Raw genomic sequence first — 12,368 nt, 5'->3', positions numbered from 1 at the left:
AAATAAGTAAGGTCTGAATGCTTTTCTTGGCTGATTTTATGCTCCGTGTGTCAATACAAATTATGATTCATCGATTGAGATTCTCATTCTCAACAGATCATATAAAACTCATGTGAGGCTCATGTGAAACAGAAGAGGAGGTCAGTCATCTTGTGTCCTTTGGCTCATCAACATTTAGTTTTATAACATTCTGATGATTGAACCCCAAATCATCCTTCAGCCTCAATGACACCTTCAGACAGGTGAGTGAATAAACATTTAAAAGGACAAGAAAATAGTCAGGATAATTTAGAGTCAACAAGTTCTCCAGTCTGAGTTAACTGACCAGAAGGAGCAAATTAAATGCCGTCAGCTTAAACGTGAACGGCTTCCACAGATTTAGTGGATCTTCTGAGCTACAGAACATAGAATAAGTTGGGTACACATACATTTTATATGTAAGTGTACTTAATATGAACTTTATTATTATTATTATTATTATTATTATTATTATTATTATTATTATTTTAAAACTGACACAAACCTTACTGAGTAAACTGGTCGTTGAACCACCGTACATGTCTGAAACCACGATGAGAGACAGAGAAAGTTTGGCCTTCTGAGGCTGAGGGCTCACTGAACATACCCAACTACTGTGAACTTATATTGTCCACTAGGTGGCAGCACCACACAGTCAGAGCGCTGTTGTTATAGGAGGAAAATGCTAATTTCCACAACGAAGACTCCTCTGTTTTTGTACTGACGTCGATAAGGTTGAATGTGTAAATGAACTCACTCTATCCACACACACAGCTGACCTGAGGGTGGAGGTGATTAAATGGATTCAGACATGGCTACAGTAACATGAAGTATCATTTACATCACAGAGTCAAAGAGGTTAGGGGATCGTACCAGTCCTGCTCGTCCCCCTTCTTAGTTTAGTTTTTTATTTTTATTTTCAATGACATCATATGATGCAAAACTCTTGCCAATTTAAATTATGGTTGGAATAGGCCACCGTCCTGCAGCAGTGTGTGACCACCAGCGTGATGAGGAGGTGCCAAGCGGTTCTGCATGGTTATGTATGGTTCGCCCACGCACTACTGTGGAATTGTTAATCTGCAAATATGCCTCGTTTGTTCACAGTTTGGGGATCCAGTCCAGCAAGAGATAGTAGCAGAAAATGATATTTGGTCATGGCAGAGAGGATTTGGCTAATGTTCCACAGGCAAACCCACACATGCAACTCTGCTGCTAAAACACATTTTTCTTACAAATGTAGCACAATTTAACAGAGAAATGGGCTTCCCAACAAAATGCTTTTTTTTTTGTTTCTTTTTTTTTTTTTTTTTGCTAAAAAGCATTGTTGCAAAAAATATATATTTATAATAAATGCTAAGTGGCTTGTACTTGTAGCGCTTCACACTATATTCAGTCACTCACACGGTGCAGCAGCAGCTGGGGCAGACTGAGAGAAGCAAGGCCGCCATGCAGCGGCAGCACCAGCAGCAGCAGGCGGGTAAAATGTCTTGCCCAAGAACACAACGACAGAGTTAGACAGAGGAGGAACTGTCTCGCCACCATCTTCCAACCAAAACCGAAACATAAGCCAAACACAAACTTGTTTCATTTCTAACTGCACCAAAATTAACATGAAGATTAAGTCGGGAGAAGATCAAATTGAAATAATATTTTCTCCTAAACCATGTTTACTATGCATGCAATGCATGGAATAATGACACAAGATGCAGAGGAGCTCACAGAGCAACACTGGAAACAGGGAGCATATTTTGTGTGGGAGATTCTGATGGGAACACGGATTAATCCTTCAATTTTTCAAAGAAATTATTGAATCTGTCAATATGGCGTATCGGCAGACTTCCTTGATATCTTTTTATAAAACATTGTGAAACTTTTAAAGCATCACTTTTTAAAAATGTACCAGACTGTTGCAGAGCAGCAGATTCACTGTTATTTTCTTGTGGTGCCATTTGAATAATGACCAGTTTCTTGAGCTAACAGTTGGGTTTAAAATGTTCTTTTATAAAATATTCTTTTTTGGCTCCAGTGGCCTTTGTTTAATAGTGAATCGACAGGAAGGTGGAGTATGAGGTCACAGTCGTGTCGAGAACATGAGGCCAGATCAGTGGCCACTGCTACGCCCATAGAAAATACTTTTTTTTCTTTGGTTGGTTACCAATAATTTTATCTGTAGAGATTCTGACTTCAATTGGAAAGAATTACTCCAACCAGTTACTTTTTCCATGTTTTTTTTAAAATTTATTTTTAATATTTGAATACCAGGATCCAACTTGTTGGATGTTTTGAGGTTCAGACCCAAAGAGTAAAACGATGAAGCTTCTTAAGGGTCAAGCTAATGAATGAACCAGTTTTAGGGTATTTTCTTTGGTTTCTGGTCTAAACATAATGGCTTCTTTGATCACGTTTTTAATGTTCTTCTGCTAACTTAATCTCAGCACAAGCTAGCTGCCCAGACATTTTTGAAAATCCCTTGTTCCCCCTAATGCATGATTAGGTAAACACCCAGACATAATGTTATACACATGCAGACCAGTGATGGCTGTGCAAATGACAGGATTTGCAAGGAGCTGGCAGGTATAGGATGCTAGGAATGAGCAGGTGGAGCAGTTGGTTAACTGTGGCAAAACTCAGAGGATGCCTCATAGAGGCATTAGACAGCACATGAGAGAGTTTGACAGGAACTATATTGTGTGCTTAAATGAAGTGCAGTGGTAGTGGTGCTGTAAATGCCTGGAATGTTTATGTTGACATGTAAAAGTAAGAACAAGAAAACTCACAATGAAAGTAGTGTTTGTGTTTTTATTTTTAAAATCATGTTTATGTGGCTCATGAGTACTTCACGCTTTCCAATTTTGCCCGATGTGGCAAAAATGTGCAAACCTCTGGTTAGAAGCTAATTCTGACTTGTTATGTTTTGTCACAGGGTTGGAATAAAAAGGTTTGAATTACCTGACTAAATGCATCTCTCGCAGGTGTGCCATACTGCATACTTTGATACCAAGTGTTGTCGATACTAATACTATCATTTAAGCTCAATATCAAATTTCTGACCTTTAGATGTTTGTTGTGGTAGGTTTATTAAATTTGAACACATACATTTGGACAATTTATGTGTCTACAAAATATTTTTGATAACATATTAACACGAGATTTCTGTGCATTTTTCCCTAAATAAAGTGCAAAAAAATGATCAAAATATAATTTGAGAGTAAATCTAAATGATCTTTTTTTTGAAGTAGAGTTGAGAAACTACAATGCATAAGTAAACAAATGTTCAATCTGAAACTAAAGTCTCAATCCAACCAGGATCGATCCCACACTGATACCAACTTGGTATCAATATTATCTTTGTTTCTTTTTTTTCTTTTTTTCTTTTTTTCTGGTAGCTGTTTGTCCGGGAGAGCTGGAGTCCTAATTCAAGTCAAAAACGGAGGAGCATCAGTTAATACAACCCGCCATCGTGCCACCAGTTTAGCAGTGGTTAATGGTTATTAATATTTATTGTTAACAGATTTAGTGTTAGTCAGACATTAAAACCTTTGTTAAACAGCACAGATGATGCGTTGCCAAAAAAGGTCAATGAATTGAAAAGGGGAGCGACAGAAGAGAGCGAGCAGGATGGGAGGGGAGGTACGGGAGGAGGGAGGGGAGGCGCAGAGACCCTGGCGGACAGCAGAGGGAGGTTGGACCGGGAACAATAGAGAGGAACGAAGCCAGCCTTGAAACAGCAAACAAACCGAGAGGGCGACGGAGAGAAAGGAGCCCAGAGGGGCTGATGGAGGGAGAGGTGCACACGGAGGACATGTGAAGAGCACAGACGTCGGGGCTTCGCTTTCTCTCTTTATTATCGGTGGATTTGGATTAAACCGGATTCCGGCAATGAACCCCGCAGAAGCGGCCGAGGAGGCGCCCAGCGACCCCGACACCGATGCCTTCTACAAAACAGGTAAGGAGAACGGCTGCGGATCCTCCGCAATCTGCAACAACAAAAGCATCAGAATCGGGCTGGTTTTCACCAGAAGCCCCTGGAGGGGCGGCTGGGAGCCGGAGCCGGAGCAGGGGCAGGGGCAGGGGGGAGAGCGGAGAGCCGCTCCGGGCACCGGTGGAGGAGATCAGCCCTCCCCACAAGAACACGCTATCCTAGATTCACAACGCTTACACACATGCAAACCTGGAGGTGTGTGTTTGGTTCTGTGTTGGTGAGAGCTGATGCTGCTGATGGTCTCTGCAGGAGGAGTTGGGAGTCATGGAGGAGTGACATCAGAGAAGCAGCTGAAAATGTCAGGAAATACCGTCCAGCATGCAGCTTCAATCCTCTCTCTGTGTTTGTGTGTGTGTGTGTGTGTGTGTGTGAGTGAGAGAGAGAGAGAGAGAGAGAGAGAGAGAGAGAGAGAGAGAGAGAGAGGGGTGTGTGTGTGTTTATATTCGGTTCTTTCAGAAAAAAAGAAAACAAAACATGATGTCTGATTTAACGGATCTGAAATCAAACTGTTCCAGGGAGGAGGAGGAGGAGGAGGAGGAAGAGAAGGAGGAGGAGGTTGTGTGATGATGGAGACAGTGAGATGAATCCTCTCTGGTCCTGATAAGTTGGGTCGTCAGTAGGTTCCCCCTCCTCCCCGCTGCTTTTTTGTGTCCAAAGGTGTAGAAAAGGAGAGAAGCTGAGGGGGTTGAGGGGTGGTCCTGCAGGAGAAGCTGCTACCACATGATGCCTTGTGGCTCCGCAGCAGCCGCTGACTCAGATAAATCATTTAGCAGAGAATCCATTTCATTGATTGCGTCCGTCTGTCCGTCAGAAAGCAGATTCTCAGAGTTCTCTCTTTCCCACCTGCTTCCACAAACGCCGCTCGTTTTCACGTGAGATTCTGATGGAACGTCTTTTCCCACCTTCAAATTCAGTGATAAGCAATTAATGGTGAGGGGACAAAGTTGAACATGACCAATTTCAGTGAAAACAGGCCGAGTGGTGGTGGTGTTGTTGTCGGTGGGTTCAGGTGATCGGATTATGCATAGCTGTGAGGGAGGCGACACACCCGGAACCTGGTGAGCAAAGAGAGAGAGAGGCGCTCTGGGAGCCGACTGTGTGAAGACAACAGAGACGTAAGGCTGCGTCTCCTGTCTCGTTCCTTCATGGCTGTTGACTGTCAGCTGGCCCGCTTCATGCGGAAGGACACGAAATCTGCCGGTTGACTCACACGTTGAAACAAGTGGGCTGAGGAAATTGAGGCGCGCTCAAAGGTGAACTCGATGAGCTTCTGAAGAACTGATGCCGTTTGGTATTCACAGTTTTAATGTCTAGATATTAATAATACATACATACGTACAATTTTTATAGCTCTTTTTTCCAGACACAGATGTTTTACGAGATTTTTTTTTTCTATGTACAGGCACTCATATGTATGCAGATAAAAGGAAGATAATCAGTTTGATTTTAAGCAGAATTTGTCTCCTATCCAGCAGCAGAACGTCTTGAACTGGTTACACAGCATCTCGTTTGAGTTATTTTCTTTCTTCTCTTGATTCATTTCTTTGTTTGTTTTCTTATATCTTTTATACTAATTGTTTGTGTTTTGGATTTATCCAGTTAGATTAGTGTTGCCATTCAGGTTTTCTTTCCCCTTCTTTCTACTCTGCTCAACATCTCAGCTGTTAATAATCTCATTTTCTTCTACCTGCTCATTCCCCAGCCGCATCTGCATACCTGTACTTAGTTTTCCTGGTTCCTTGGTCATCTCCACTTCGTCCTCAGTATGCTAAGGTTTCCAGTCTCATCCTTTCCCGCTGGCTCCTTGCATTGATCTCAGATTTTATCTCCTGCAGCTTCTCCATTCTGTGTGTTTACAGAATACAACGTTTCAGCCAGCAGCTGGGTGCTCGTGTGTTTTCTGATATACTGGTACTTTATATCTAGCAGTACTAAAACTTGCATCTAAACATAAACTGTTAGACACCGCAGCTAATGTGGATTTCCCTCTGACGTGTCTCCAGTGCCAGGCCCAGGCGTCCTTCATGTCCCACTTTGTAATGTGTCTTTTCATTTCAGCTGACAGTTCTTGAAATAAAAATGGGAGCTTTTATGGGTGGAAACGGGGTAATGTTTATCCGCCAGCGTTACATCTGTTATCTGGAAGCGAAAAGGACTTAGCGATTTAACGCCAAGCAAAGACAGAAGCAGCAGCCCAGTCTGAAGGCGCAAACAGAGCAGAACCACCAGATGATCCTCCTGTAACGACCTAATCCATGAAATGCATGAATCAGCAGAATCTGATGCAGGGAGAAGCATGCTGAGGATGGCACACAAAGGCTTTTTTTCTGAAGTTAAAGCGCTAAAGACATTTGGACAGTCTGCCTGAGAAGCATGACACAGAAATCGGCTAAAAATCGACGAAACCACTAACACATCAATGAATCAATTTAAAGTTGTTTTTCTTTTTTTTTTTTTTCAAAAGTCCTCCTTTTCTTTTTCTTAGTTCCACTTTTTCCACTCTAACCGTATTTGTTATCCGAAAAAGTGTGCAGTTATCCACATATAACAAAGTCTATTCATTGTGTGTAAAACATAGAAAGTCACACATTTCACATTTGAAAAGATGAAAATCTTCCTCTCCTAACACGAAAACGTTTTTATGTTTTGTTGGGATGGCGGCGATGGTGGTAGGTGTTGGTCCCGCCGGTTCGATTCCCGCTCTTTTTACTCAACCCCGCCTGCTCGCGGTTGTCAGAGCAGTAGTAGTTACCATCGGTGTGTGAATGGGTGAATAACTGAATGCAGTGTGAAGTGGTTTTTGGGGGTCATCTGGACTAGATAAAGTGCTGTACAAGTACAGACCACTTACCATTTATAAGCACCTGAATGCTGCTGCTGTTCCCTCTTTAATAACAGTTGCAGCTAGCTTGTGTTTTTGCTCTCCCATTTGTCTGATGACCTTGTAATGTGTCTTTTCATTTCATGTGTCTTATTATCCATTTTAAACAGCAAACTAAAATTAGATATTACAAGTGTTTGCTAAATATTAGCTACCTTTGAATTGGTCCAGCCAAACTCATCTCGTGCATCACAGTTTGATTCGGAAATAAAAGTCCCTCCACTGCGTCTGTCCGTTCAGCATGAAACCATGAGGAGGTAAAGTGGATGAATCTGAACCTCAGTAAGACCTTAATAGTGTTATAATGGATATAATACTCATCGTAAATCAGCTGAAAATACAAGAAAACACAGCACAGCATTGCGCTACTCAGGTGATGTCTGTCTGTTGTACGGTTCCATTTACAGAAACGTCGCCCTATCGATTATATCCTCCCTCTCACCGTAGCTGTAAACTCAAAACTCATAAATTAAACTGTGTATATCCCAGACGGTGTAAAACCTCAAGTCCTGAATCTTTTTTTTTTTTTAAATCACAGTATGTGTGTGACTAGTCAGAAAATATCTCGCATTGACATTTTGCAGAAAATAAAACCTGAATTCAGAAAATCCAGCGTTGCAGAGAAACGGTAGCCAGTGAGAAACAGGCTCCGTGTCAAAGGAAGCTCATGTTGGTATTTGGTGAAACTACTGAACAAATAACAGCAGGAAAACGCCTTGACTCCAATCTGAAAACCCAGCCTTTTCCCAGGAAGCTCTCAGTCTCATGCTAATCAGTTGCATGTAAATAGTGTTCCAAATAATCAGGAGGGAACAGGAAGTGACATCAATGCGTGGATACGTCTATGCGAGCAATCAGAGAGTATTAATCAGAGCAGCTGTCTGTCAGGAGCTGCTGCTGTTGTTACGCTCCCAAGAAACTGAATTCTCACTCTGTTTTGTTAATTTATTTAACAAAACAGCAGAAATTAGCAGAGCTGTTGTGGTGTTTGTTAGAAGCAGGCGGGCATGCTGGGAGATTCGGACTACTTTTTTCAGCTAGTGGTGTTATAGCTGCAGCGCTAAACATGTCAGGGTCCTGCTGGCTGCTGTCAACCTCCTCTCTGCAGGATCCAGCAGGAGAAACCGCCATCGCCGTTTCCCGCCTCGCTCAGTCTGTGCGCCATGTGTGTTCCTTTTATTCCAACAGTAAATGGTGAATTGACACTAGCTGTGCGTACGAGTGGGTAATTAGGCATAATTTTCCTGACTAATCTGCAGAAAGTCATGAGTAATGTCTGTTGCCATGGGGATGTTTAGTAGAGACAAATGGTCCAGCAGCTACTCAGTCAGTTTGACTCCGCTGAAAGTCGAAGATGTCATCTTGATGCATGCAGAGACAGAGGACTGGACCGAAGGTTTCTCAACGCAAACTGAGCGTCTCGTCGACTGTAACCTGAATACATACCATGCAGGCTGCTTTTTAAATGCTTTAAAAAAAAAAAAAAAAAAAAAACTTTAACAAACTCCTGTGGTTAAAATGCAGACTTGATTACACAGCTGTACAAAGTACAGACTGTGTTTAGAACTGGTAATTAAAAGAAAATGTCATTACTTCCACTGACTGCAGGCGGCTGAGGATGGCAAGCTGGTGAAGATGGTTTGGAGGGACAGAAAATTACAGCTGCTTCAGAAAATTGCTCTGTTGCCTTACAGGAGGCATGACGGGTGATGTGGGTTTCTTATGCAATGCAAGCTATTATTCTGTTGCTCGGTTATAGTTACTTACTCAGGTCCAAAGCAACCAGGTTTAGGAAAACATCAGAGTTGGTCTTTCCAAACAAGCTCACTTCTCAGTAAAGCCTTAATAAAGATAATCATCACAAAGATAAGATGACTGTCGGGGCCTTTTAACTGACCTGTGTTTTTTTTCTCAGTAAACAAACTGTGGAGTCAAATTGAAATTTAAATGTTTAGATATGAGCTTGGTTCAGTGTCACAGTTCTAATTCTTAAAAAAATAAAAAATTAAGTCTACATAGAAACATGTTTTTATGAGTAACTCTACTTGAAATTCCCCATGAATATTGATTTATTGTAGTGTTTCTCATCACAAGTTATGCATTATTTAAATCATAACTTGTTAAGTTGCTTTATTTTTAAACTTCTCTTTTGGTTTTCCATGTCCTGGATGGATGACAACAGACAAGTAGATAGAAATAATGAACTTAACCGTAATGCTCATAGCGTCAGGGTTTTAATATAAAAATATTCAGATTTTATTTCATGACTACAAAGACTGTACATTCAAGATGGAAAGGAATAAAGGCAAAAAAACAAACATATTTTCAGCATGTTGAGGGATTGACTTGTAGCATCTTTACAGCATAGTTATACACCAACATTGTGAAGCTGACTGAAAAAAAAAAAAGAAAGAAAACAGCTCAACCTGATCCTCACTGCCAAAATGCTCTGTTCTGTAAGGTTCTTCCCTTCTAACAGTGGTTTCTGATTAGCTCTCTCATTAGAAAACCTGCACAGCACGAAAAATGTTAGCTAAGCTAAGAAAATTATAATCAGTTGTTATTTTCTGCCAATTTAGTTACATCAAGAAATTCTGCTTGTCGTTATTTTCTTTCATTCTTGCCTGCCAAAGGTAAAGCCAGTGGATCCAGTGTGTGTTGTAAAACGATTGAATCAAGTCTACGCAGCACGTGAGTTGTCGCCCTCCCATCACTCCACTGCCACATCCAAGATGGTGGCGACGTAATGTAAGACTCAGTGTTCAATTAGCCGTCTACGTATTCATGTCCATCACTTATCGCACTTACTCATACATTGTTGAGGAAGCATTTGTTGTTGAGAAGATCAGTACTGGTTTCATCTGACCAACGGTCACAGTTCCAGTTAAACTCCCAGTAGCATGCTGGCTCCTCATGTTTCTGTTTGTGACGGGAGGAAAATAATTTTACATTCTGTTTGAATATGAGTGTATTTTATTGTATGAGATGCAAACCATCAAACGTACAACTTCACCATTTTATTGGCACAGTGACTACAACGTTTTCTACCTACATGAGGCAGCCATATTGGATTTTGAGGAGGTGGCCGATAAGAAATGTTTTATCTTTGGAGCTGGATGTCAATTTCTGCACTGCAAAAAAAAGAAAAGTCTCTGATTTATGGTAAAATACAGACAGCTGTGGTTGGTAGAATTTTTGATTCCTTGTGTTTATTCTTGGAACATGTGCTGTGGTGAGTTGTTGTAGGTAACCAGGAGTGGAGTTTTAACAGCTTTCTCCAATCAAGTGGAAATGCTTTTCACATGTGAACTGGACATGTTCCCTTCAGACGAACATTGAGATGCCCAAGAAGTCAGTCTTAAGAAGGTTCTTTAAAACATTCCTCTATGCAGAGGGTGTCCAAAGTGCAGTCCTGGGGCCTTTGGAACGACTTTCGGTGGTCCTGGATTACAATTCAAGAATGGCCTAAAATAATGGGTTTGCTAGCTCAGGCAGTTGATGCAGGTACAGATTGTAAAGAAATGTTGACATTCATTTCTCACTGCTGAGAGGCATTTAAAAGAGGATACAGGCAAATTGCAATCTTCCTAAAATGCAAAGTATACGGTACAGCACAGTATTTTATCAGCCATGTTTTTGCTTTTAAATGAACTTAACAGTGAATAGGACTAGAAACATCCAGTGGCAAAAAAAAAAAAAAAAATGGTATCAGCCAAGATTGGAATTAGCAGGTCAGACTTTTTTATGATCGGTAATCGACCAGGAAACTGGAATTGGTGCAGCCCTACTTGGTAGTACTGTTGCCTCATAGTAAGAGAGTCCTGGATTCAAGTCCCAGCTTGGAGTCTTTTTTTGCATGGTGTTTGCACGTTCCCCCTGTCCGGTACCTCACTGTTGGGCTAATTGGTCCGTCTAAATTGTCTTTAGGTATTAGTGTGTCTCTGTGTTGGACTGGTGACCTGTCCAGGGAGTAACCTGCTTCTCTCCAACGACAGCTGGAAATAATCACCAGCTCCATCATAACCCTGCAAGGATAAGCATGTATAGACAATGGATGGATAGCTGTAAGGTCTGATTGTTTTGATTTTGGCTTATTCTGAGTTTCCTTTCTAGGGATTATAACACATTGAAACTCATTTGTGTAAACTGGAATTCAGAGGTTGAGATGTCACAGACATTGTCCAGAAAAGAAGACCATCAAAGAACATGAGGCTTGTTGTTCAGTTTTTATTTATTGTGCTTTAAAGCAATAAAAGAACAGGAAGAGAATCGTTTTTTATAGTAATTGGAGTGCATATCAGAGATAATAAATGCAAAGATTGATTAAACCGGATACAAAACCCGGATAGTGGACAGCATTGCTGTCGAAGCTCATTTCTACAAAAAGCATGGCAAAGTCTTTTTTACCAACCACACATTTTGCAGAGATCTGCGCTGGATTATTGGGATGTCCATCTCATTGTTTGGTCAAGTCCTCTGGGATGAAACACAGCGTCTTACCCTGGACTCAGATAAAGTCCTGTTTGTTGAGCTTTGGCTTCTAGGTTTTGCCACAGCCACACTGTTTCACTGCGAAAAGTAAGGAAGTAAAACTTTATCTATAAATCACCTTTCAGGACAGATCTCCAAGTGCTGGACAGAAGAAAACTGAAAACATTAAACTTCAGTTCACTTCCTGCAGCTCGGATAGCACAACCTGGCTTTTTTATCTAAATGCAGCAGACAGACAGGGTGGAAGGAAAATACCACGTGCAGAGCCTTGATCAGAGCCTTGATCAGAGCCTTGACCAGAGCCTTGACCAGAGCCTTGACCCGAGCCTTGATCAGAGCCTTGGCCAGAGCCTTGATCAGAGCCTTGACCGGAGCCTTGATCAGAGCCTTGGTCAGAGCCTTGACCGGAGCCTTGACCAGAGCCTTGATCAGAGTCTTGACCGGAGCCTTGACCAGAGCCTTGACCGGAGCCTTGACCAGAGCCTTGATCAGAGCCTTGACCGGAGCCTTGACCAGAGCCTTGGCCAGAGCCTTGACCGGAGCCTTGACCAGAGCCTTGATCAGAGCCTTGACCGGAGCCTTGATCAGAGCCTTGACCGGAGCCTTGGCCAGAGCCTTGACCAGAGCCTTGACCAGAGCCTTGATCAGAGCCTTGACTGGAGCCTTGGCCAGAGCCTTGTCCAGAGCCTTGATCGGAGCCTTGACCAGAGCCTTGACCAGAGCCTTGATCGGAGCCTTGACCAGAGCCCTGACCAGAGCCTTGACCAGAGCCTTGACCGGAACCTTGACCAGAGCCTTGGCCAGAGCCTTGACCGGAGCCTTGATCGGAGCCTTGACCAGAGCCTTGGCCAGAGCCTTGATCAGAGCCTTGACCAGAGCCTTGACCAGAGCCCTGACCAGAGCCTTGATCAGAGCCTTGACCAGAGCCTTGACCAGAGCCTTGATCGGAGCCTTGACCAGAGCCTTGACCAGAGCCTTGACCGGAGCCTTGAC

General features: G+C 42.3%; 1 protein-coding gene across 2 annotated transcripts in view; it reads left to right on the top strand.

Moving 5' to 3' along the window:
• Positions 1 to 3,491: 3,491 nt before the first annotated feature.
• Positions 3,492 to 12,368, top strand: part of LOC106960197 (kalirin-like) — a 78,810-nt gene continuing 69,933 nt past the window's right edge. The window contains exon 1 of one of the 2 annotated variants that reach the window (XM_015053170.1): positions 3,492 to 3,967. In XM_015053170.1, the coding sequence (XP_014908656.1) occupies positions 3,901 to 3,967 (67 nt within the window). In that variant the 5' untranslated portion in view covers positions 3,492 to 3,900. The remainder of the gene's footprint in view (positions 3,968 to 12,368) is intronic. The other variant, XM_015053171.1, reaches the window with a different exon arrangement.

The sequence above is a fragment of the Poecilia latipinna genome, unplaced genomic scaffold (assembly GCF_001443285.1).
Source record: "Poecilia latipinna isolate Pla-1442-1.1 unplaced genomic scaffold, P_latipinna-1.0 Scaffold1165, whole genome shotgun sequence".
In the NCBI taxonomy this organism is placed as follows: domain Eukaryota; kingdom Metazoa; phylum Chordata; class Actinopteri; order Cyprinodontiformes; family Poeciliidae; genus Poecilia; species Poecilia latipinna.
This window is presented reverse-complemented; position numbering and strand designations above follow the sequence as displayed.